Source organism: Humulus lupulus, chromosome 5, assembly GCF_963169125.1.
Source record: "Humulus lupulus chromosome 5, drHumLupu1.1, whole genome shotgun sequence".
Lineage (NCBI taxonomy): Eukaryota > Viridiplantae > Streptophyta > Magnoliopsida > Rosales > Cannabaceae > Humulus > Humulus lupulus.
Window position 1 is genome coordinate 50,644,230 of NC_084797.1, and position 22,674 is coordinate 50,666,903.

General features: G+C 35.3%; 1 protein-coding gene across 1 annotated transcript; it reads right to left on the bottom strand.

Moving 5' to 3' along the window:
• Positions 1 to 20,486: 20,486 nt before the first annotated feature.
• LOC133779127 (uncharacterized) lies at positions 20,487 to 22,311 on the bottom strand. Its single transcript, XM_062219121.1, has 6 exons — positions 22,296 to 22,311; positions 21,940 to 22,188; positions 21,712 to 21,848; positions 21,376 to 21,460; positions 21,072 to 21,284; positions 20,487 to 20,546 (listed from the first exon to the last, which is right to left on the bottom strand). Exons 2-6 carry the CDS (start codon positions 22,177 to 22,179, stop codon positions 20,487 to 20,489), a joined length of 735 nt encoding a protein of 244 aa, XP_062075105.1. The 5' UTR covers positions 22,180 to 22,188; positions 22,296 to 22,311.
• Positions 22,312 to 22,674: the final 363 nt, after the last annotated feature.

Below are 22,674 nucleotides of genomic sequence, written 5' to 3' on the forward strand. Positions count from 1 at the left end.
TTGAAGATGTATATTTATATATTTATCAGTTGTAAAATGTAGTTCATGTTTTATGGACATACAAATATATTATATATAAATATCTCTTCTATATAAAAAAAATGGGTATTTAACCGTCTTTCTTGATCTTAAAGATTTTTTTTGTTAACATTAACCAAATATTACAAATATATAAGGGAATATGCGTTTAAAACGACTTAAAAATAAATATTAATTAATTATATTAATATATATTCAAATATTATAAGAAATCATTATTATAATAATATTTAATACAAAATTAGATATTTAACAATTATATTTGTTAAAACATATTTATGTCAACTAAAAATAAGAGCAACGAAGATAGCAATCATTTCAGAAAAATAAAGATAAACACAAGGATTTTATATGGTTCAGTAGTTAAATCTACCTAGTACACGAGTCACTTTTATTGAGATTTCTGAGTTAAAGGTTAGAAAACAATTTCCTGAAGTTTCAATACAAAATTTGTGCGTGAATATAAATGACTACAATCCAGGTTCTTATAGACCTCGTTTCATATTCTCTTTTTGACACGTTTTCGACGCACTTCAAGCTGATCTCCCATATTATTCGAGCAAAAATGAGGATGTGCTTTCGAGCCAATTCTTTGTCTTCGCGATGACATAACAACTTTTTCTCGAGCTATTCCTTTTATTTCTACTCTGCAAAACCTTTTGTTGTTCTCCCGCATTATGACATCATCTATTAGATGACAAATATTAACTCGATCTTCAACCCTGTTTACATTTCTTTTCCGAGCTAACATCATATACCTCGAAATAGGGATGTATCACCTGAAAAGTTCCTGGTCGTATTTCCTTGGGAGGGACTTTTGAATTCCCTCTATTTGGACATGTGTCCACTTACTACACTCAAGTTTGTATTACGTATCATGCTCGGACTGGTTGTTTATGTACTTTTGTGTATCGTCGTTACACATTCGCATGCCTTACTTTTTCTGTCGTTTTTCGTTACTCCACATCCATTATATAAATTGTTTTCCCAATCTTACTACTCAAATTGAACTCTTCCTTTCTTTATAAATACCTTAGTTTCTCTTTCTTTCCTTCATCTTCCTCATTCTCCTTATTTTTCTCTTCAAAGCCAAAGCTCGGAGCAGTTTTCGATAGTCTTCACCATTCAAATTTTCTCCACCATTCTTAGATTTAAAGCTTCATAATTCCTCTCAAGTGCTTCCCCAATCATCAACACACTTCAAATTCATGTAAGTTTTGCAATATCTAAAATTTATATTTATTTTTCTTTCTTTTTAGGTTCATATAGATATTTAAAAATATGTTTGATATTCTTGAAGAAAATTTAGGTTTGATCCACTTTAGGGTAGAAAACACACCTAAAAAAATGGTTTACGATTCTTGTTTTTCTGTGTTTTCTCTACACTTGTAGATTACATAATGAGGAAGTTATATTTATGTTTCATAGGAGCAGTGTAAGAATCCAATTTTTGGAAACCATACCCATTTTTCTAGGAAATCATGTCAAAATCGTCATAATGTCCTAGTCGTTTCTCGGGCTATTAGTTAAAGTAAGCATGTAGAATAAGCTCCTAACCTATTTAACCTTCTTGAACCACCCCTTCACAAGTTATACTTTTTGAGTTATATTCCTACCAAAGAGGACCCTCACCTTTGTCTATCTCTAGATAGATGTCATGACTTAGTCTTGAGAAGGATGGGTGGGGGTTCTTAGTTCAGGCTATCCCTTATTGCAAACCTATTCCCTAAGAAGAATCTCCTTTTTCTCGATTGAAAGAGAAGACATAACCAGCTCTTATAGTGGTCAAATTAATGAGATCTAAGAAGGCAAAAGGAAAAGGCTTAGTTTCACTGCCCTTCCCGAACCTTCAATCATTAACCAAAATACTTTTAACTCGCCCACTTCACCAAAATCTGACAGTTTCTATCGCCTTTCTCCAGGTGAAATTAACTTTGAGTCATCAAACAAATATTCATCTTTATTTTCAACTAAGCAACCCCATGAGGGGTCACGTATTCCAGAGTTTGACCCTTCAATCAATAAGACTATAATAGTTCCCAAATACAAGTACTTCTAGGACAATTTACATGAATCCTTGATTAGGTCCATAAGGCAAGTCTCTGATATCTTGTCTAGCCATGGCCCTATACTTTCTGGCAAGCTTCTGTGTCGAGCTTCCACCTCTGATGAATTGAGAAGCTATGTCCCTGGTCAGAATGATTTTGACCTACACGTAAGGCTCAATTCTTAGAGTGATGAGCACATGAAAGTCATAGTTTTCCTCCCTATTAGCCAATACTTCAAAAGTTTCACCGATTGGAATTGGATTGCCATATTCCAACTTCAGACCATTTCCTACTGCATTCTTGCAGCCCTCAAATCCCTATATAATGAGTTGAAGTGGATCAAGCCACCCCACAATAGATCTTGTATCTTTACTGCATCAAAAGCAATGCATCTCGAAAATAAGGAGGTGATACGTTTTATTACTTATCGAGCTACCAAAGGGATAGGAAACTGCTCGAAGACATTTCGAACCATCCTCCAAACATCAAAAATCAGTTCTTTTGGACGAGTGGCCTTCAAACATCCAAATATTACTCTTTTCAAAGAATCTGAAAGTTCTTCTACTTTGTCCATTTTCATGAATTCTTCCTCCTCTTCTTATTATTCCTTTTTGACATAATTCCCCTTCTTTTATAGTTGTTTATGACCAACCCGATACATCTCCCATGATGCAAGAGCGTTGAGCTGAATTGGGTATGCTCCCATACGTTCAAAGGTCTATAAGCTACCTCTTGAACGAGAGAAAATTCTTAGAATGCGGTCTCCTCATTGATAATGAGACCTCATTTGACCACCTATACACCAAATACAATTCCTGGATGGAAGTCCCCATTTCTCCTCCTCCTAAGTCCAAGAAGAAGTCATTGTACCAGGTTGCCTCAAGCTAAAAAAAAAGTGAAACATTGCCTTGATGAAGACGACACTCCCCGAGCTAAATCCATTCTTGAGGTAAAACCCTTTGACTTCAGATAACAGAGGTAATTTCAATAACCAAGTAGGATGGTCACCAACCTTGCTCGACCACTCTCCTAACCTTTTGGTCTCCTTCCAAAAAATTTACCAAAACTTTCTTATTTGGTATGGGTAGATCACACCGTCCATAGGTTTGACAATGGGCTTAAGGAGAAGCAAGTTAAGTATAGTTCTGACAATGTATAGGAGTGGCTTGGTTACAAATTCGGGTTGAATGATTAGAGAGCTCCAATAGTTCAAAAACATACCCCTCTCCTTCTAACTTCTAACTTCAGTTTGAGCTTTAGTAGTCAAGGTAGGCTCTTTGAACATCCAGGAAATTTTTCTTTACTATGCTAATAATTTACTGTTTTTAATATTCTAACTTTTGCATTATATTTCTTGATTACAAGAGATATCATGAAGTCGAACATGGTGAATTTTCTTGAGAACCCTCCCAAAGTGAAGAGTGGGAAAATAGGTAAAAGCAAGGTCTCTCCGAGAGTGCCTCCTCGTCCTCCTTCAAAAACTCTCTGAATCTCAAGCTTTACCGATCCCGAGAAGGTCATTCCTAGATCGAAGGCCATCCCTTGTTCCCATAAAGACAAGGTTTTGTGGCCACCTACCTCTGCCCCAATTCTTAATGGCTTGGACACTTCAGCCCATAAGAGAGTAACTACAACTCCTCATGAGCAGATTTTATCCTCACTAACTCAGTTGGGGACTTCAGAGCTGGAGTGGGCTCGGAGGTGCTCTCTCGAGTTGGGAAGAAATTTGGCAGTCTGGCTCCTAAGGACCGGAACTTTTTAATGAATGAGAGCTCTTTCTCAATCCAAACCAGAACTTTGTATTTCATCTCCATTTTAAGTATATATATATATATTATTCTCTTATATTTCCTTTTATCCTTGCATGTCTTTTGTCATGCTTCTTCTTCTTGTGTAGGGTATGCTTAGGTTCCTTCGATTCTTTGAGCAGAATACAACTCATGCACCAGTCAGCAACAAAGGCATGACTGATTCCAAAAAGGCCCAACTTATGTCCAAGCTGGAGTTGGGTTCATTGATAAAATAGCTGATGGAGGTTCAGATAAGGTTAGCAATCTTGATGCAACATCATCGAGCTTACAATGAAGAATTACTAGCTGGAGGAAGAGAAGAAGACCAATTTTGAGCTGGTGTAGCAGGAAAGGGTTAGGCTTCGAAATGAGCTCGAAGCCAAGAAGGCTGAATACTATGAGTTGGCTTGCTATTGATCTGGTTATTGAATCCTAAATCAAACTTCTCCATCCTAGGCTCAACTCCTTATGCCTTCATCGAGAATTTTAAGGTTCAGTTGGTCGCAGAGGAGGCTGCTTAGACTACTACCCTGGATGCAAATGCTGAAGAAGAGCTCGCATATGAGGCGACTTCCGGGGATGGTGCCACTTAATGAGCTTTTTTTTTATTTTTCACTTGTCATTTCTTAAGGACTTCGAGGCCTAAAATTTTAATTTGTAATTAAGGTCCCTCGTGCTGAGACAATTATATGCTTGAATTTTTTAGCATTTATTTTTGTTGTAGTTTATGTCCTTGGAGTAAGATAATTATATTCTTGGGTACTTTAACATTTACTTGTTTTTTTTATCTTTGTTTATTAACCATATGGTTAAATTTCCCAATGAATTACTTGGGCTTTCGAGCACTTATTGATTATACCAATTTATCATATATGTTTCGATCATACACGTATTTTTGAGCTTTTGGTCATTTCTATACTTATTTTTCATGAAGTTTGTATGTTGTAAAACGCCCTAGTCTAATGCTTTGTAAAACATTCACATAATTATAGGTTTATGAGAGAAAAGTCACTTAATATAAAATCTCAGTGGGGTCTTGCTAAAAACGTGCAAGTTGGGCCCAATAGATTTAAAAAGAAAATATCAGTTTTCATGCAAAGTTTTAAAACAATCAATAATTTAAGTCCCACTGATAAGTTTAAAAAGTCCCATAAAACATAACATTATGAAAAGAAAATGGCGTTTTTAATTGATCGTTTTTAATTCAAGTCCCATACACATCGCGATGATAGAACTCCCCACATCACCACGCGTGCCATAGAGAGACCTATTTTCTACCTGGAAGGGAAAGTAAGGGGGTGGGCTAAAAACCCAGTAAGGAAGAACAAGCAACAAACAAGTAGAAACACAACATATTCACGTCAACATAATGTCACCATCATATCATAAACATAATAACAAAATATCATAACATCATCATAAACATAAACATCACCAAACATCATAACATAATCATAAACAATTCCTTGTGAACATGGCCGGCTAACATGTCCATGCCACCCATTGAGGTAAACAAGAGTCTCTGGTCCTTGAATAACCTCGGTGCGTCCGCCCTTGGAGTTACGTCTTCTTATCCTTAGTAACTCGGATTACGTCTTCATATCCTTAGCAACCCATTTTTATGTGTCGCGTTCATCACGCTAACATCCATTCATATCATACAACATTCATACAAACCAACATATCATCACATTATGACATTCATAATTCATAACATTTTCATTCACACAACAGTCTTACCATTCATAGTATAATAATTATAAATTCTATCTAACATCCTTACCTCAGGTCCAAGCTAAGTAAAACCACAACTTCTCAACGAGCCTATACCACAATCAAAACGACATTCCTTAGCTTCACATAATTACTATTTTGCCCTCTCATATAACTCATGTGTTCATGGACCATGCACACATGGTAGGAGCTACACACAACATACAAATATGCTTAATTATTACACATAAGGTCATAAAAGAATAATGCTCATTCTACCTATATTGCATGCGTGATCTTTCTATAAAAACTACATGGTTGCATAATAGACATAATTTTGGACGTAAAAGTGAATTTGCATGTAACTTACATACGTGGGAACGTTGCGTAATTGTGGCGTTTAAAACGATAATTCTATGCGTCTTACTTCTATCGTTTTAAAATAATAGACTTGTAACATGCTTTGTTTACTATTCATTATCTTCTTAAAATTACTAGGTTGATTAAATCTCCCAAGACATTCTTTTTATTTCATAAAAACAATTTTATTTAGCCATTTAAAAACATATGTGATAAATCCATTTATTATTTTCAAATTACAAAGAAATATCAAATGCTTAAAATTTATTTAAAATACCTATGATTATCATGTTTCCTTAGAAAATATCAATTTAATTATAATTAATTGGGTTACATAATTGATTTGAGAAAAATATATATTTCAAGTGTAGGAAAAAAATATTTTTGATACCTCTCTTGATTGTAAAATCAAGAACACAAATTGATCAACACCCAAACTTTACCACCCTTGTTCAAGCCTAGGGTTTTTTTATGAAATCCACCATGAGAAGAAGAAAGATTCCAACCACACACAACAATAAAACAAATTCAATATCATATAATCAAGAGAAGAGATTAGACAAACAAATTCACAAGGAAAACATACTCTAGACTTGGTTTCTCTTCTCCTTCTTCTTCTCTTCAACACACGGCAACCACAAAGAAAAATGGCTCTCCTCTTCACCTCATTCCCCATTTAACCTAATTCTCTCCATAATGGTCCTTCCTAATTAGGTTCGAGCACTCCTACTACAGGATCTCTAGTTGCTATAAATGCATTTCTTAATTGTGAATGTTCTCATTTTTCTTCAAGCAAATCTAAGGCTTCTTCAAGGTGTTGGTGATTTCAATTCTGCTCACAAGCCCCACGTTGTAATGTGGAGATATTTACTTCGACAGGCAACATTGCCTCAATCCCATAAGCAAGTAAGAATGGAGTGTGTTCTATTGATGTACGAACTGACATCTTGTATGCCCACATGACTTGTGGTAGTTCATCAGGCCATCTTCCCTTTGCTTCTTTGAAACACTTCTTAATGGAGCTTTTTAAAGTTTTGTTCACTACTTCGACCTGCCCATTTTCTTGAGGGTGAGAAATAGATGAAATACTCTTTATTATCCTCCTCTTCTCACAAAATATTTTAAACAACTAGATATCGAACTGGATGCCATCATCTGTAACTATCTTCCTTGGGATATCGTATCGACAAACAATACTCTTTACAACAAAATCTAGATCCTTTTGCAAGGTAATAGTTTCTAATGGATCGATGTAGATCCATTTCGTGAAGTAATCGATTTGGAGCACAACATATTTTACTTGACCTAGTCCGATTGGTAACAAGCCAATCAAGTCAATTGCCATACAAAAAATGACCATGGGGAGGACATCATAGTTAGCTCGACCGAAGGAGCTCAAGGTATCGACGATAAACTCTTGCACTTATTGCATTGTTTCAAATATTGGAGATCATCGAATCTTAAGGTTGGCCAAAAGTATCCTTGCAGTATGACTTTTTTGGACAGGCTATGCTCCCCAAAATGGTCTCCACAGAATCCTTCATGGATCTCCTCGAGAATCTCTTTAGGCTTGGGCGGTGTGACACATCGTAGTAATGGCAATGGGGATTGTGTATCTCAAGATTTCGTACAACAATTTTCGAGCCTCGTTCGGGTCTTCTGGAAAATTCCCAGTTATGAAGTAATCGAGAATTGGAGTCATCCAAGTAGGTTGATTGTCGATCATTTTGACGTCAGATATATTCTGCTTGGAGATACTTGGATGTGGTAGAAATTCCACAACATTGAGTGCATCGACTTCTATGGTCGTAGAAAGACAAGCTAGTGCGTCTGTGTTGGAATTTTGGTTTCGCGAGACTAGCTCAATAGTGTAGTACTCAAACTGCTCAAACTCCAATTTGTTTTTTTCTAGGTAAGCAGCCATTCTCGTTCCTCGTGCTTGGTATTATAAGTTAAGAGTCGTTAAAGAAATGTATTTCCTTAGCTTTTAAAGCTTCATATTTTGCCTTGTTATTAAAAGCATCAAACCCAAATCTCAATGCAGAATGAAATATTTGTCCTTCAAGGGTTTTTAGTATAATGTCTGCCCTAAGCCATTTTCGTTTGATGTACTATCGATGTAGATTTTCCACAACTCTCAAGTTGGGGTTGCAACCTCTTCGTTTTATATCCCAGTGAATTCGACTATAAAGTTAGCTAAAGCATGCCCCTTAATAGTTGTTCTAGGATGATAAGTTATTTAGAATTGTCTGAGCTGAACTGGCCACCTTGACAGCCCTTCCAATGCTTCTAGTTTTGCCAAAACTTGTCGTAATGGCTGATCGACGAGTACGTGGATTGGGTGTACTTTGAAGTATGATCGAAGCTTTCTCGATTCATGTACCAAACATAGTGTGGGCTTTTCCATTGTAGGATATTGGGATTCAACTCCCAATTACTAATATAATACACGGGTCGATGTACTTTTTGTTTGGAATTTATTGCTTTACACTTTCTTAATCACCAATGCATAATGGGAATAGCTCAATATTAGAAACCCAAGATGCTAATCAAGTACCTAATTGAAAGTATGAATTTAAACTTGACAATCAAAGGACCATATTTATGGTATGAATGCAAATCTTGATAATAAAGAATAAAGTGATTAAATGATTATAAGATGAACTTAGAAACATTTAATCATCAATACTAACATTGTAAACACAATAGAATAACAAAGTTCAAATTTAGGGTATAGAGAGATACAACCTTTAATTTTGAGAAAATTGAATCTTCAAACATAGGGAACATCTAAGTTTTATACACAATAAGTATATTGCTATCAAAAATCTTTATTCCAAGCATTCCCTTAGTTGCTTGAAGCTTAACAAATGTGGGATTAGAAGTGGGATTAAACAAGCTTTGAAACTCATACAAGTCAAGCAATGTTTGATGAGTTTCTTGGAAAAAACTTATGATCTTTGAGAGATAGAAAGATAGAGAGGATAGAGAGAGAGTTGAAAAGTGTGATCAAGGCTTTACAACTGTGATTACCCTTATATATAATATAGGCATTACCATCAAGTCTAACCATTAGATTAAAGCTTTTAAACACATCATTTGGAGCTAAGTCATGTAATTGTATGGTCCCGTACGAACCTCCCATGTGATATGTTGCCTACTAGGTGGCGATGCATCGTCTGCTAGGGGTTTTGTCTTCCAGGAACTTATAGGAGTTATGTCGCCTCCCATAGGCAACGTAATGCAGTTTCCTCTACAATAATGCCACAATCATGACCTTAAAAAGTTATCAAATGTATCAAAACATTTTGGTAATGTTTAGATATCTCATTGTATCACTTTACACCCATAATAGTCAATTATAGATGCCTGCTACATAGTATCATATTTTCACTTCAACTTATGTAAAAATTGTTAAGTGTTTTGCATCTCATTGTGTAAGCAAGTAACCATTACATTTAACGAATCTAATCAATCTCCCACTTGGCTAAATATAATCCTGTCCTTTTAACTTGAAAGTTTTGGTGCACAAAATAAAGTATCTTTCCATTTGAACCTTACCTTAGTGAAAGCATTACAAAGCCCTATCGAAGTCAGTAGTTTCTTGATGATTTAACCAAGTACTCCTTAATAATAAAATGGGTAAAAAACTCACACTCCTCCACTTGACCTTTCATTTTCCCACTATGCGCACTTAGCACCTTTCATGGCCATGTGCTCATCGATTTCATGAACTTTCTAGGGAGAAACTCCAACTCCCATGATAGGCTGCACCACCTCTAAGTTCACATAGGTGAATTTCTTACAACATCTTTGTTACCTTTGGATATTTTTGTTGCACACAATTTAACTTCATTCAAAGCCCAAGGCTTAATACTCACTTGGTAGCAACCAACACAAACCTTCCTTGGACTCTTGCCCATTGAACTCTTGCCCTTATGTATACAAGTTTGGAGAGGGGTTGCCATCATTGATGAATATTTTATTCTAGGATTTTCAGTCCCATCCCTTTTGAAGTGGGACTTACTAACCTCTTCCCAAGAGGTTTTGTGAATGGATCCGCTAAGTTCTCACTTGTCTTAACATATGAGGTTGGTATGATTCCATCCTTAATCAATTGTCTCACATACTCATGTCATTGAATTATATGTCCATACTTCCCATTATATATTTCATTATAAGCTCTAGCTAATGCTGCTTGACTATCACAATATATTGAGATCATCGATACCTCATCTGCGATAATTGAGGTGTCCAACATGAGATCTCTAAGACACTTGGCCTCTTTGACAGTTGCAACTAAAGTCATAAAATCGACCTCCATGGTTGAGTGTGAAATACATGTTTGTTTCTTGGAACTCCAAGAAACCGCTCCTCCTCCAAGCATAAACACCCCACCGGTTGTAAAGAGAATGCCTCCCACACTCGATATCCAACTTGCATCAGAATATCCTTCAAGTATCTTCAGGAACATTTAATATTGGAGGCCTAGCTTCTTCGTCCTCTTAAGTTACCCTAGAACTCTCTCAATTTCCTTCCAATGTTTCATTCTTCGATTGACAGTAAATTTAGTTTACTAACCATATATGCAATATCCACTCTTGTACAATGAGCGGCGTACATTAGACTCCATAATGCACTTGCATATTCAAGTTGAGCCACCACTCTACCATTATTATTTTCAAGTTTTATACTTGAATCAAATGGTGTATTTTCCCATTTGATTTTGAGATGACAAAACTTGTCAAGAACTTTCTTAACATAGTGATCTTCTTAAAGCATAACCCCCACAATTTCTTCTCACTTTTATACCAAAAATTGTATCTACCTCTCAAAGGACCTTCATGTTAAAAATGGAAGATAGAAACCTCTTCATTTATATTATGCCTCTCATCTCATTTCTCAAAATAAATATATCATCAGCATATATACACACTAAGATGACATAGCCATCAAAAGTCTTAGAGTATAAGCAGTTCTCTGCACTGTTGTGTCTAAACCGTTCCAAAACTAGGGCTTTATCAGACTTTTCATGCCATTGTTTTAGTGCTTGTTTTAAACCATATAATGATTTAACAAACCTACACACTTTATGTTCATTTCCCCTTAGAACAAAACCTTTCGGTTGTTCTATATAGATCTTCTGCGAGAGATCTCCATTTAGGAATTACATTTTGACATCCATTTGATGAACATAAATGTTATATATTGATGATAAGGCAAATATTACTCTTATAGTGGTTGTCTTAGTGATTGGTGCATATGTGTCATTGTAATTGATTCCTTCCTTCTGTTTAAGCCCTTTGGCTACTAATCTAGGCTTGAAGGTTTGTAAGGTGTCATCGGTGTGATATTTCTTCTGAAATACCCACTTACACCCAATTTGTTTTGAATCTTGTGGAAGGTCTACCAATTCCCATTTGCAATTTGGCATAATTCAATCCATCTCATCATTTATTGCCTCCTTCCAAAAAGATAAATCTCTCGAAGACATTGATTCTTTGTAGGTGTTTGGATCATCCTCAACTTGAAGAATCATAGGAAATTTACATGTGACTTCTTCAAGGTTACCCTCTACTAGATAGCGTATTTATACTTGAGAACATTTCTCAATTGATCCCAACTCTTTAAGCCTTTGGAATCCTTGAGGAAATATAGGTTGCTGATCAACCTTTTGATCGTTCTCTTCACGAGATTCTCCAAAACCTGTGGGTTCTTAAGAGTTTCTATCACAATATAACATATCACATTATCCTATATGCCTTGCTATTTGACACATAGCCAACAAATGCAGACTTTAGGACCCTTGGACCCAACTTGGTCCTTTTAGGCTTCGTGCGCTTGCAATAAGCAAGGCACCCCGACAATTTAAGATAAAGTAGGTTAGGCTTTTTTCCTCTCCATAACTCATATGGAGATACATTGTTCTTTTTCATAGGAATTCAATTCAATATAGGACATGCAGAAAGCAAAGCTTCTCCCCACAAATTATAACACAATTTAGCATGTAAAATCATAGAGTTAATCATCTCAAGATATTTTCTATTCCTTCTTTCAACTATTCCATTTTGTTGTGGAGTGTATGGTGAAGTACATTCATGTATAATGTCATGTTGTTCACAAAACTCATTAAAATATTTTGAAAAGTATTCACCACCTCTATCACTTCTAAGAGTCTTAATTTTCCTTTCCAATTGAATTTCTACTACGGCTTTATAGATTTGAAATGCATTAAATGTCTCATTCTTCCTCTTAAGCAAAAAGACATAAGTATACCTATAGCAATCATTTTTTAAAAGTCATGAAGTATCTATTTCCTCCACTAGTCAATATGCAATTTAATTCACATAAATCATTATTTATTAAATCTAGCAAGTTTGAACATCTATCAACAAATGGAAAAGGTTTCTTAACAATTTTAGATTTAACACATAATTAACATTTATCATGCTCATTCACATCACAATTAATTAATCCATATTTAACAACTCTTTTAATTGCACTCTAACCTATATGAGTAAGTCTATTATGCCACAAATTAATAGAAGTTGAATTAATCACATTACAAGAATTAGATGCCAAATTATTATTGTCATTATCAAGGTAAATAGTTTGATCATCCCATCACATGAAATTCATGAATAACCCTTCCGAACAAAAGTGCCAAATTTAGTCAAAATAAGTTTACCAGATCAAAACTCCTTTTTGACACCAAATTTACTCAATAGACTTATAGTTATATTGTTTCCACTCATGTCGACAACATAGAAAATATTAGTTAGGGTCACTTTCTTTTCATTAGTGAAGAAGACATCAATGCTCCCCCTTCCAAGTACCTTGAATCTCTTTTCCTTTCCCATTTGGACTTCAAGTCCTTCCTTTGTACTTTCAAATGGTTTGAAAAGAGGTTTATCATAGGTTGCATGAATTGTGGCACAAGTATCATACCACCATCCTTGCAGCTTTCCTTGGGTTACATTATCTTCTCTGAAGGTTGCAATGATCTCAACATCAATTTCATTGACATGTTTACCTTTTCTTAAGGTTCCACTAGTCTCATCACTATATGCATAAAATATGTCAATTTCCTTTAGAGTTACAATGCATTCTTCATCGAATACATTAGATTTAATTAGGGTCACAAAGATCTCATCATCCATGAAAGTAACCCAATTATATTCAATTAGAAGAGCAATGATTTTATCACAATTTTCTTAACCCTAATCTCATTATGGTTAATTTTACATTTACCGTATCTCAAATGATTATCAATAATTTAGAAACAAGACAAGTATAACAATAACCCTTGAATTTTTCATTTACATTCACCATTGTACTCTTAACATAAACAATAAACTAAAACTCACAAAAATATGGCAGAAAACACATTTTATTCAAATTCTTGAAATCTACACATTTAGAAATATAGAATTTGATGGTACCAATATCCTTATGTATGTAATCCCATTGAGTTGTCTCATCCTTTGTTGATGAAGACTTTGAATCAATATCTACATTCATGTAGAGCATATCCAAATAGAATATTGTTTGATCTCCCATGGTTGTGTGTTTAACACAAATCAAATCTTTAAGCAAGGATTTTAAGGTGGCAGAAGATGAACAAATTTTCCTCATTGTTTATTATGCAAAACACAAAAAGTAATTAGATATAGATATTTTTTTTGTTGGGAATATATGGTATTACACTTTCTTAATTAGAAATAAATAATAGGAACAATTAAATATTAGAAACCATAGATGCTAATCAAGAACTTTATTCAAAGTACAAATGCAAATCTTCATAATCAAATAACCATATTTGTGGTATGAATGCAAATCTTGATAATAAAGAATTAAAGAATTAAATGATTATAAGATGAACTTAGAAACATGTAATCATCAATACTTCCAATGTAAACACAATAGATCACAAATACAATGTTAGGGTTTAGAGAGATACAACCTTTGATATTGAGAAAATTGAATCGTCAAACTTGGGGAACATCTAAGGCTTATACACAATAGGTATACTGCTGTCAAATATTTCTATTCCAAGCCTTCCCGTACTAGCTTGAAGCTTCAAAATGTAGAATGAGAAGTGTGATTAAACAAGCCTTGAAACTCGTACAAGTCAAGCAATGTTTGATGAGCTTTTGGAGAAAACTTATGTTCTATGAGAGCTAGAAAGAGAGAGAGGTTAGTGAGAGAGAGGGAGAGAGAGAGTTGAAATGTGTGATTAAGGCTTTACAACTCTAATAAACCTTATATATTGTAACGCCCTAATTACCCCAAGATAGTTACGGTGAACTTTGAACCGTGATTTAACTCGCTAACCGAGTTCTTTGGTTAAAAATGTGCTTCTAGGTGTTATTAATAGGTTAAGGTGGAAAACCAATCAAAATGATATGAAATATTTTATTTAAAACATAAAACTGTTCATGGGCCCATAAAAATCTTTACAAGTTATTTATGATACGAAATGGTCATTACAGTATAAAATTTACAACCCGCTGATCTAAGCGGAAAAAATAGGGTAAACCCTCTAGTTCCCCTAAGAACTCCTTGGTCGTGGTGGTCAAGCGGCTTCATATGTACACATCACCACCTAAGCTCTCCACTCAAAGCTGAGTGAGATTTTCTTTCCCTTTACTTGCACCACATAGTACCCATGAGCCAAAGCTCAGCAAGAAAACTCAATACTGCAAGAATATAATATCAAACGATGATTATAATAATCATCCAGGAGTTTTAGTCCAAAATAGAGGAGTGACAGTTGTAAAAGTTACTAAGGTGGGTTCCGTTCCCTTTACAAGTAAGTGATCATTTCACTAGCTTAAACGAGGTAGGTATCTGATGAAATAATCACCAACATAAACCTACCCAGTCACCATAGAGTCACTAACGTGGGATTCCGTTCCCTTAGCCATGTGACAAAACAATTACCTAGGCCTTTGGCCATGGCTCTGAGTAACTAGTCATAGACTAGACAAGCAATTAAAATTTTCATCGAACTTAGGGTCGGTCCAGGATTAATGCTTCATATGAGTCATTCAATGCAGATGTTGATTAGATCTAATCTTTTATTGCCTCTGCGTTCATGACGCTTATGTTGTTTCTGACTCTTAGGTCAGTAACATGCAACCAGTGCCGATTCTGACTAGTCAGTGCCATACACAAGTAACTAAGATTTTCTAAGCATTTAATATGCAATCAATGTCCACATTTAACAATCAACATGCTTCTACAATAACCATGCATGTCATATACATAGGGTGTAGTTTTCTTACCTCTGGTTCGAGTGAGAACTAGTAAAAGAACGACCTTTGAGAACGATCTACTTTTTAGTTCCTTAGCAGTCACCTAGTCATAACCAAATATGGGATTCCATCAACAAAATGAATAACAGAGGTTCCCGAACCAAGACTTAGCCTCCGAGACATCGAATCCTACTAAACTAGGTAGTAAGAATGATCCCGAGGAGTAAGGTTTGAGTTGCCATGATCAAAACACTATTTTGGCCATAAAAACCCTCAAGCACTGTGACCCCATCACTCTAAGTCGCGGCACCCAGCCAAGACAGAGGCACCTGAAGCAAGCATCGCGACCCTCCTTCCCCAGTGTTGTGGCCTCCAGGACCCACAACTCCACCGCCCATCTGCACCATGCTCGAGCAACGGCGCCCAAGAACAGGGCCGCGACCCCACCTGGAGATTTAGCCATAACCCCGATTTTCCACCTTTTAATCCTTCCAAAAAGCTACTTAAACATCTTCAAATCCAAAAAGCAAAGTTCCCAAATGCCCCAATTATCCAAAATCATCATCAACACAAAAAATCCAAATCAAAGCTTAGGAACTTTAAAACTCAAAACTTAAAGCTTGAATAACCTTAGATCAAGTTGTTTCTCACTAAATCCTTTGGTTAAGAAGCCTATAATGTTTCCTAGGATTTTCTATGCCTCGATCCTCGCTTGATTCCGACTCCTAAAACCTAAGTTTCCTTCGAATTTGCGATGAACAGTAAAAAAGGGATAATGGGTGTTAGAGAAAAGAGTTTAAACGTAGTTTTCTTTCTGAGAGGTTACTTCAAGCTTAAGTAATCTCAAATAAATCATAATGCTCGGGGTCCCAAAAATGCCCCGGGGACAAAATAGTCGAAACTCCCATAATTTCCTCCTGATCTCACTAACTCCCAATATATCCTCAAATAATCGTTCTCATTATCCAATATCCCAATAATTGACCCCGTTATGACAAAATCGCAAACTTGCAACCTAAGATTGTCTCATGCCGAATAGCTCGAATATATCCACATAATAATGAGATCTCATCCATAAATCACAAATATGCACCAAAATATACAAACATGCCCTCAACGGGCCAAATTACCAAAATGCCCTTATAATTAAATGTGGACCCACATGCATGCATTTAACATCATATTATAATATAATTCACATAAAAATGCATATAATAGTTTACTGACATAATAAATCAATTATGGCCTTCCTGGCCTACTAATCCAACCATTAAACTGCATTAGGGATTTTAGGGCATTACAACTATCCCCTCCTTACAGAAATTTTGTCCTCGAAATTTACCTGACCAGCTCGAGATACCAGCTCGAGATATTGACTATGCATTTCTGACTCCAGCTCCCAGGTCGCTTCCTCGACATAGCTGTTCCTCGTCAATAACTTAACCAAGGGTATCGTCATATTTCTTAGGACCTTGTCCTTTATGTTAAGTATCTAGACTGGTTGCTCTTCAAAGGAGAGATCTACCTGAAGCACTAGATCTTCATAGCTCAAAATATGAGTAACCTCGGATACATACCTACGAAGAGCTGAAACATGAAACACGTTATGCACAACTGACAATGCCGGAGGTAAGGCCAACCTGTAAGCCACCTGACCAATCCTCTCCAGGAACTCAAATAGACCTACAAATCTAGGGCTCAGCTTGCCCTTCTTGTTAGGAACGAGTTTCCTAATACGCAGTGGAATGGTGGTGGGGTTGACCCAGTGTACAACAAAAATTTGTAACATATTTAAACTACCATTAAATATGCGGATCCATTAATATACATACATTAATCATAAGCAAGTTAAGGACATAATTCATACCTCTTGAAGCCTATCAAGTGTCCTTGCTATCTTTTCGTATTTAGAACGATCTTCCTATCCAAGTTGCTCCCACGTACTCACACCAAGATCTTCCAAAGCATTCTCTACAACTCAAGAAGTGTGTGGGCACTTAGAGAATGAAGGATAGTTTATTTGTGATTCTACTTGATGTACTCAAAACATGAGATCAAGAGAATAGGCCTGAGAATTGGTTTTTTATTTTTCAGGGAGAGAAAACTATCGTTCTATTTTTCACAGAGCAAATAGACTGAGTTGTCTCACATATCTGAATATTTTCTGATTAGTCATACTTAAAAGAAAATATTCAAATTTAAAAAATAAATCTGTAACCAACTTATAATTTAATTTTTAAATAATTAACTATTTTATTAATGAAAATATCCAAAAACCAAGTTTTGAATTACCCATTAATTAATTAAATAAAAATGAAAATCCTATCCGTGAAAATAGCAGTACACGTGGACTGCGTGTGCACGTGTAGCATCCCTATTTTTAGGGATGTTGGTTTTTTTCAATTTTTATTTAATTATTTATTCAAACTTCTATGTTAGATAAGATCTAACAACCTAATAACTAATTCAAATTTGAATTCAAATTTAAATTAATTATCTTTTTAACTAATTATCAAATATAATTAATTATTTGAATAAATATTAATCTTTTAAATTCAAATCCAATTTGAACTTATCAGATTATTATCTCCCACTCAAATAAAGATATTTAATTAATTCTACTAATTAATTAAATCCAATATTTTCAAAAATAAATATTTAATTTATTATAATTATGAAAATTATAATGAATTAATTATTTATTTATTTTTCAGAATTAATTTATTTATTTAATACAATTTTAAAAATTATACAATAATTAAATATTAATTAATTTTATTAACTAAAACTAATTTGTAATTAATTAATTAATCATTATTATCATATTTGTCCTGAAGAACAAATTTCTTCTTAAATATGTCTTTAAACTATTTTTCCCTTTATATCAACTCTTATCTTGAATAGTGTTGATAGAGTCGCTATGGGGACCGATGGACCTATAATTCCAAACTGCAATAAATTTGAGATTATTAATTAAACTCTTTAATTAAATAATCTTCAGTTATTAATCTCATGATTATTCCACTATAAATATGAGATTGCACTCTTGTAATTATAGACTTTTCATTTACTGAGTACTTTATAATCATAAAGCGTCCATTGATATAATCATTGCATACAACTTGACCCTCTAATAGTGGTTCATAATTAATCGGGAATAAAATTACCATTTTACCCTTTTAATTATCTCTTGTTTCCTTAAGTACCGTTTACTTTACTAGTGAAGGTTAATTCATAACTAAATTATGAATTTGAGCTCAATAACCTTTCAATCCCAAAAGTCAACCCTTAAGAGAGCCGTCATTCAATCTCTTGCGAGATGGCATAGATTCCATATCTGTATACTATGTCCCCAACCATCTACATTAATGAGTTCCCAAAACAAAAGTTTCTAGCCTGATCATTCTGACAGACCCTAACAAGTGAATCAAAGAACTCATATAACATAAACAAGAGTTCATTAGTAACTTCAGGATTAAGATTTATTTGTATATGATCATCAGTTGATATATTTAATTAATACTTCAAAACGGTATTTAACTAAGTATTAATAAACATATCTGGTCAAGTTCTATATATTCTCTAATATATAAAGCACCTCCACTAAAGTGTCCTACCACACTAGTGATCCAGATCTAGATCACATGTATTCATAATACTAGTGGACCGTATTTGCAGTAATTAATCTAAAGATTCCATAACTTTATTTTACTGCGAACTATTCAAGTTCATTTATCTCAAACACAATCCTCTCGTACCAATACGTGTTTGAGATCACATATATGAACTTAGGAATTTTCCTGATATTTACATAATATTATCATAGAATAATATAGTCCATAAAATATATGCATAACAAATTCAATTTATTTATTTATTTCATAAAACAATGTCTACTACATATGCTTTCAGGGCACATTTCCATGGAGGCGCATGATCTCTCTCACATAGAGATCTGCATACTGATCAACAGTATATGTAGTCCTCACTTTCAAGAAGTGAGTAGACTTGGTATAGCGATCCACTATAACCCAAATAGAATCATGTTGACCAACAGTCCTGGGTAAGCCCACCACAAAATTCATCATGATGTCCTCCCATTTCCACTCTGGGATATCCAAAGGCTGCAATAACCCTGTCGACCTCTGATGCTCAGCCTTGACCTGTTGACATGTCAAGCACTTAGCCACATATTCCTCTACATCCCTCTTCATCCCCGGCCACCAATACAACAATCTCACATCTTGATACATCTTCGTAATGCCTGGATGCAAAGAGTATGGTGTAGTATGAGATTCATCCAGAATCTTTCGCCTCAAATTCGTGTCTAATGAAACACATATTCGCCCCTTGTATCGCAGCAAACCTAAATCAGACACTGTGTAATCTTTGGATGCTCAAGCCAAAACATCTACTCTGATCTTGATCAGTTGTGGATCACCCAACTGACCCTCCTTGATTCTATCCAACAGTGTAGACTATAGCGTAATATTGGCCAACTGGCCCACCAGCAACTCTATACCAACTCTGGTCATATCATCTGCCAACTCTCTGGCTATCAGCCTTGCACTATAAATCTGCCCTGGACCCTTCCGGCTTAGAGAATCAGCTACCATGTTGGCCTTTCCTGGATGATGCAAAATCTCACAATCATAATATTTTACTAACTCTTGCCAACGCCTTTATCTCATATTCAAATCTTTTTGTATGAAGAAGTATTTCAGGCACTTGTGGTCTATATAAATCTCACACTTCTCCCCATAAAGGCAATGCCTCCATACCTTCAAAGAAAAGACCACAGCTGCCAAATCCAAATCATGAGTGGGATATCTCTTTTCATACTCCTTCAGCCGACGTGAGGCATAAGCAATTACCCTCTTTGACTGCATCAGAACACAGCCCAAACATTGATGTGAAGCATTGTCGTAGATCACAAATTTCTCCTAATCTGTTGGAAGACTCAGAACTGGAGCTATAATCAATCTTTGCTTTAGTTCCTGGAAGCTGTTCTCACACTTGTCTGACCACACAAATTTCTGATTCTTACGTGTCAGCTTAATCAATGAAGTAGCAATATTTGAGAACCCTTTCACAAAATTCCTATAATAACCTGCCAATCCATGGAAACTTCTAACCTCAGAAGCATTCCTTAGCCTTGGCCCATCTCTGACTGCCTCAATCTTCGCCGGATCTACCTTAATGCCCTCCTTACTAACAATGTGCCCAAGAAAGGATACCTGAGATAACCAGAACTCACATTTCTTCAACTTTACAAGCAATTAGTGTTCCCTCAGTCTCTGTAGAACCAACCTCAGATGTTTCTCATGCTTGGACTTAGACTGAAATAAACCAGGATATCATCGATGAAGACGATCACAAACTGGTCCAAATAGTCCTTGAACACTTTGTTCATCAGATCCATAAAAGCAGCTAGGGAATTAGTATCCAAAAGACATGACTTAGAACTCATAATGCCCATACCTGGTATGAAAAGCAGTCTTTGGTATGTCTCCCTCCTTGACCCTCAACTGATGATAACCAGAACGAAGATCAATCTTTGAGAATACCTTCTTACCTTGCAAGTGCTCAAATAGATCATCTCTCCTAGGCAAAGGATACTTGTTCTTGATTGTTAGCTTATTCAGTTCTCTATAATCAATACACATCCTCAGAGAACCATCCTTCTTCTTCACAAACAGAACTAGCACCCCCCAAGGTGAGAAACGAGGTCTGATAAAACCCAAATCCAAAAGCTCTTGCAATTGTACCTTTAATTCTTTCAACTCAATTGAGACCATTCTGTAAGGTGCTCTAGACACTGGCTCGTCATAGTTGTAACAAGATAATGCAGTCTTTGTAGTTACCCCAACTGGTCCTGTAACTAAGAGGACGTTTTTCAGCCTATCCTCCTCATATTGGCTTCCTGAATCAGAGTCACTTTCAGAATAGATATAATCATCTTTTTCCCTATCACTTGTATCACAATCAATATGATCCTTGAATATTTGAAACTTTCTTTCACGCCATTGTTGTAGCCACCCACTCAAAAACTTCACAGATTCATCATTAACACAGACCTGCAGGAAAATGTTTTTTTTCTCCAGTTTAAGAGACTGAAGAAACTTCTAAATGTACTAGTCAAAGAAGAAATAGTCCAAGAAATCTAACCTCCATGGCAGTTTTTGGCTTGTAACTGTAAGTCCATAAGCTATTCCTTGGTTGATTACCACAACCAAAATAGTATGACTTCATTCTGCAATAAAATGCAGCTATAAGCTTAATAAAATCTCTAGATAGACTAAACAATTAAAACTAAGAACAATGCTTAACTATTCAAACACATTATGATAATTAATTCAACACTATTGGAGCAATTAAATGAAACATATTTAATATTGACTCTACTAAAAAAGCCAATGTAAAAATTAACAACTACAGAAAATTTTATTATTTTTACCAAGAAACTATAATAATTGTTATGTAGTATTCAGGAGGGACTCGAACCTCAAACCTTGTGGGAGCAAACCACATGCCCGAATATTTGAACTGTCCTCAAGTGAGCTACTTCCCTTCCTAGTGTTTGGCTTTCTTACCACACTAGTAGGTCCATTGAAGGAATCAACTTTATTTATCTCACTATCCTGCACAATAATTAATTTGTAATGAGAATCACAGGATGACAATTACAAAAAAGAAACAAATTTTTACTGAAGCACCTGCATCCTAACATACCTCTGTTTCATCATCAGTTGGAAATGTTTCATAAATACAATCGTCTTGAATAACACATTCTGAAAAAACATTATCCTGAAAACTTGATGCATTGTCGGGGTGTAAAATGAGGGGAAACTTTTGAAAACTTAAGCACTCAATGGAGCCTTCAACAATAGATTCGCATGTGCTTTCTAGGTCACAAATATTTCTCCTAAAGATCTCCTCAGAAAATTTCCAGGTGCCCCAGTCAAGGGGCATGTCAGTGTCCTGTTGCAAAAAGTTTTAACATAACTCAGAACAATAACTGCAGTCTCAGTTTCCGCAACTCGAAAATTACCATAATAGCAGTAAGAGCTAGCCTGAGATAAGCTTACCTGGCTTCTTTCAAATACATGAATCGGTGCACAAGTCTTCTCTTTATTTTACCTACCAACTGCTAACTTTTTACCCTCTGCATCAATTACCCCTCGATTTTTCTTGTCTTCCTTCCAAGTTGAAAAAAAGGGATGAAGTTTTTTTCCTGCAAACATCCGTGAATTTTCCTGTTGAAAGTGAACGAAGGAAACTTAGCACCACATCAATAGGTAATGTGGAAATCAAAGCTAATAACTCGAGTTAAAATCTTGCCATCATCAAACCAACACCACTGTAATTGACTATATTTTGAGAAGCTAGATTAAGGAACAACACTAAAGACAAAAAGAACGCTGAGGGACTATAATGCCTATAATTGATTGAGTTCAGAACAACTTT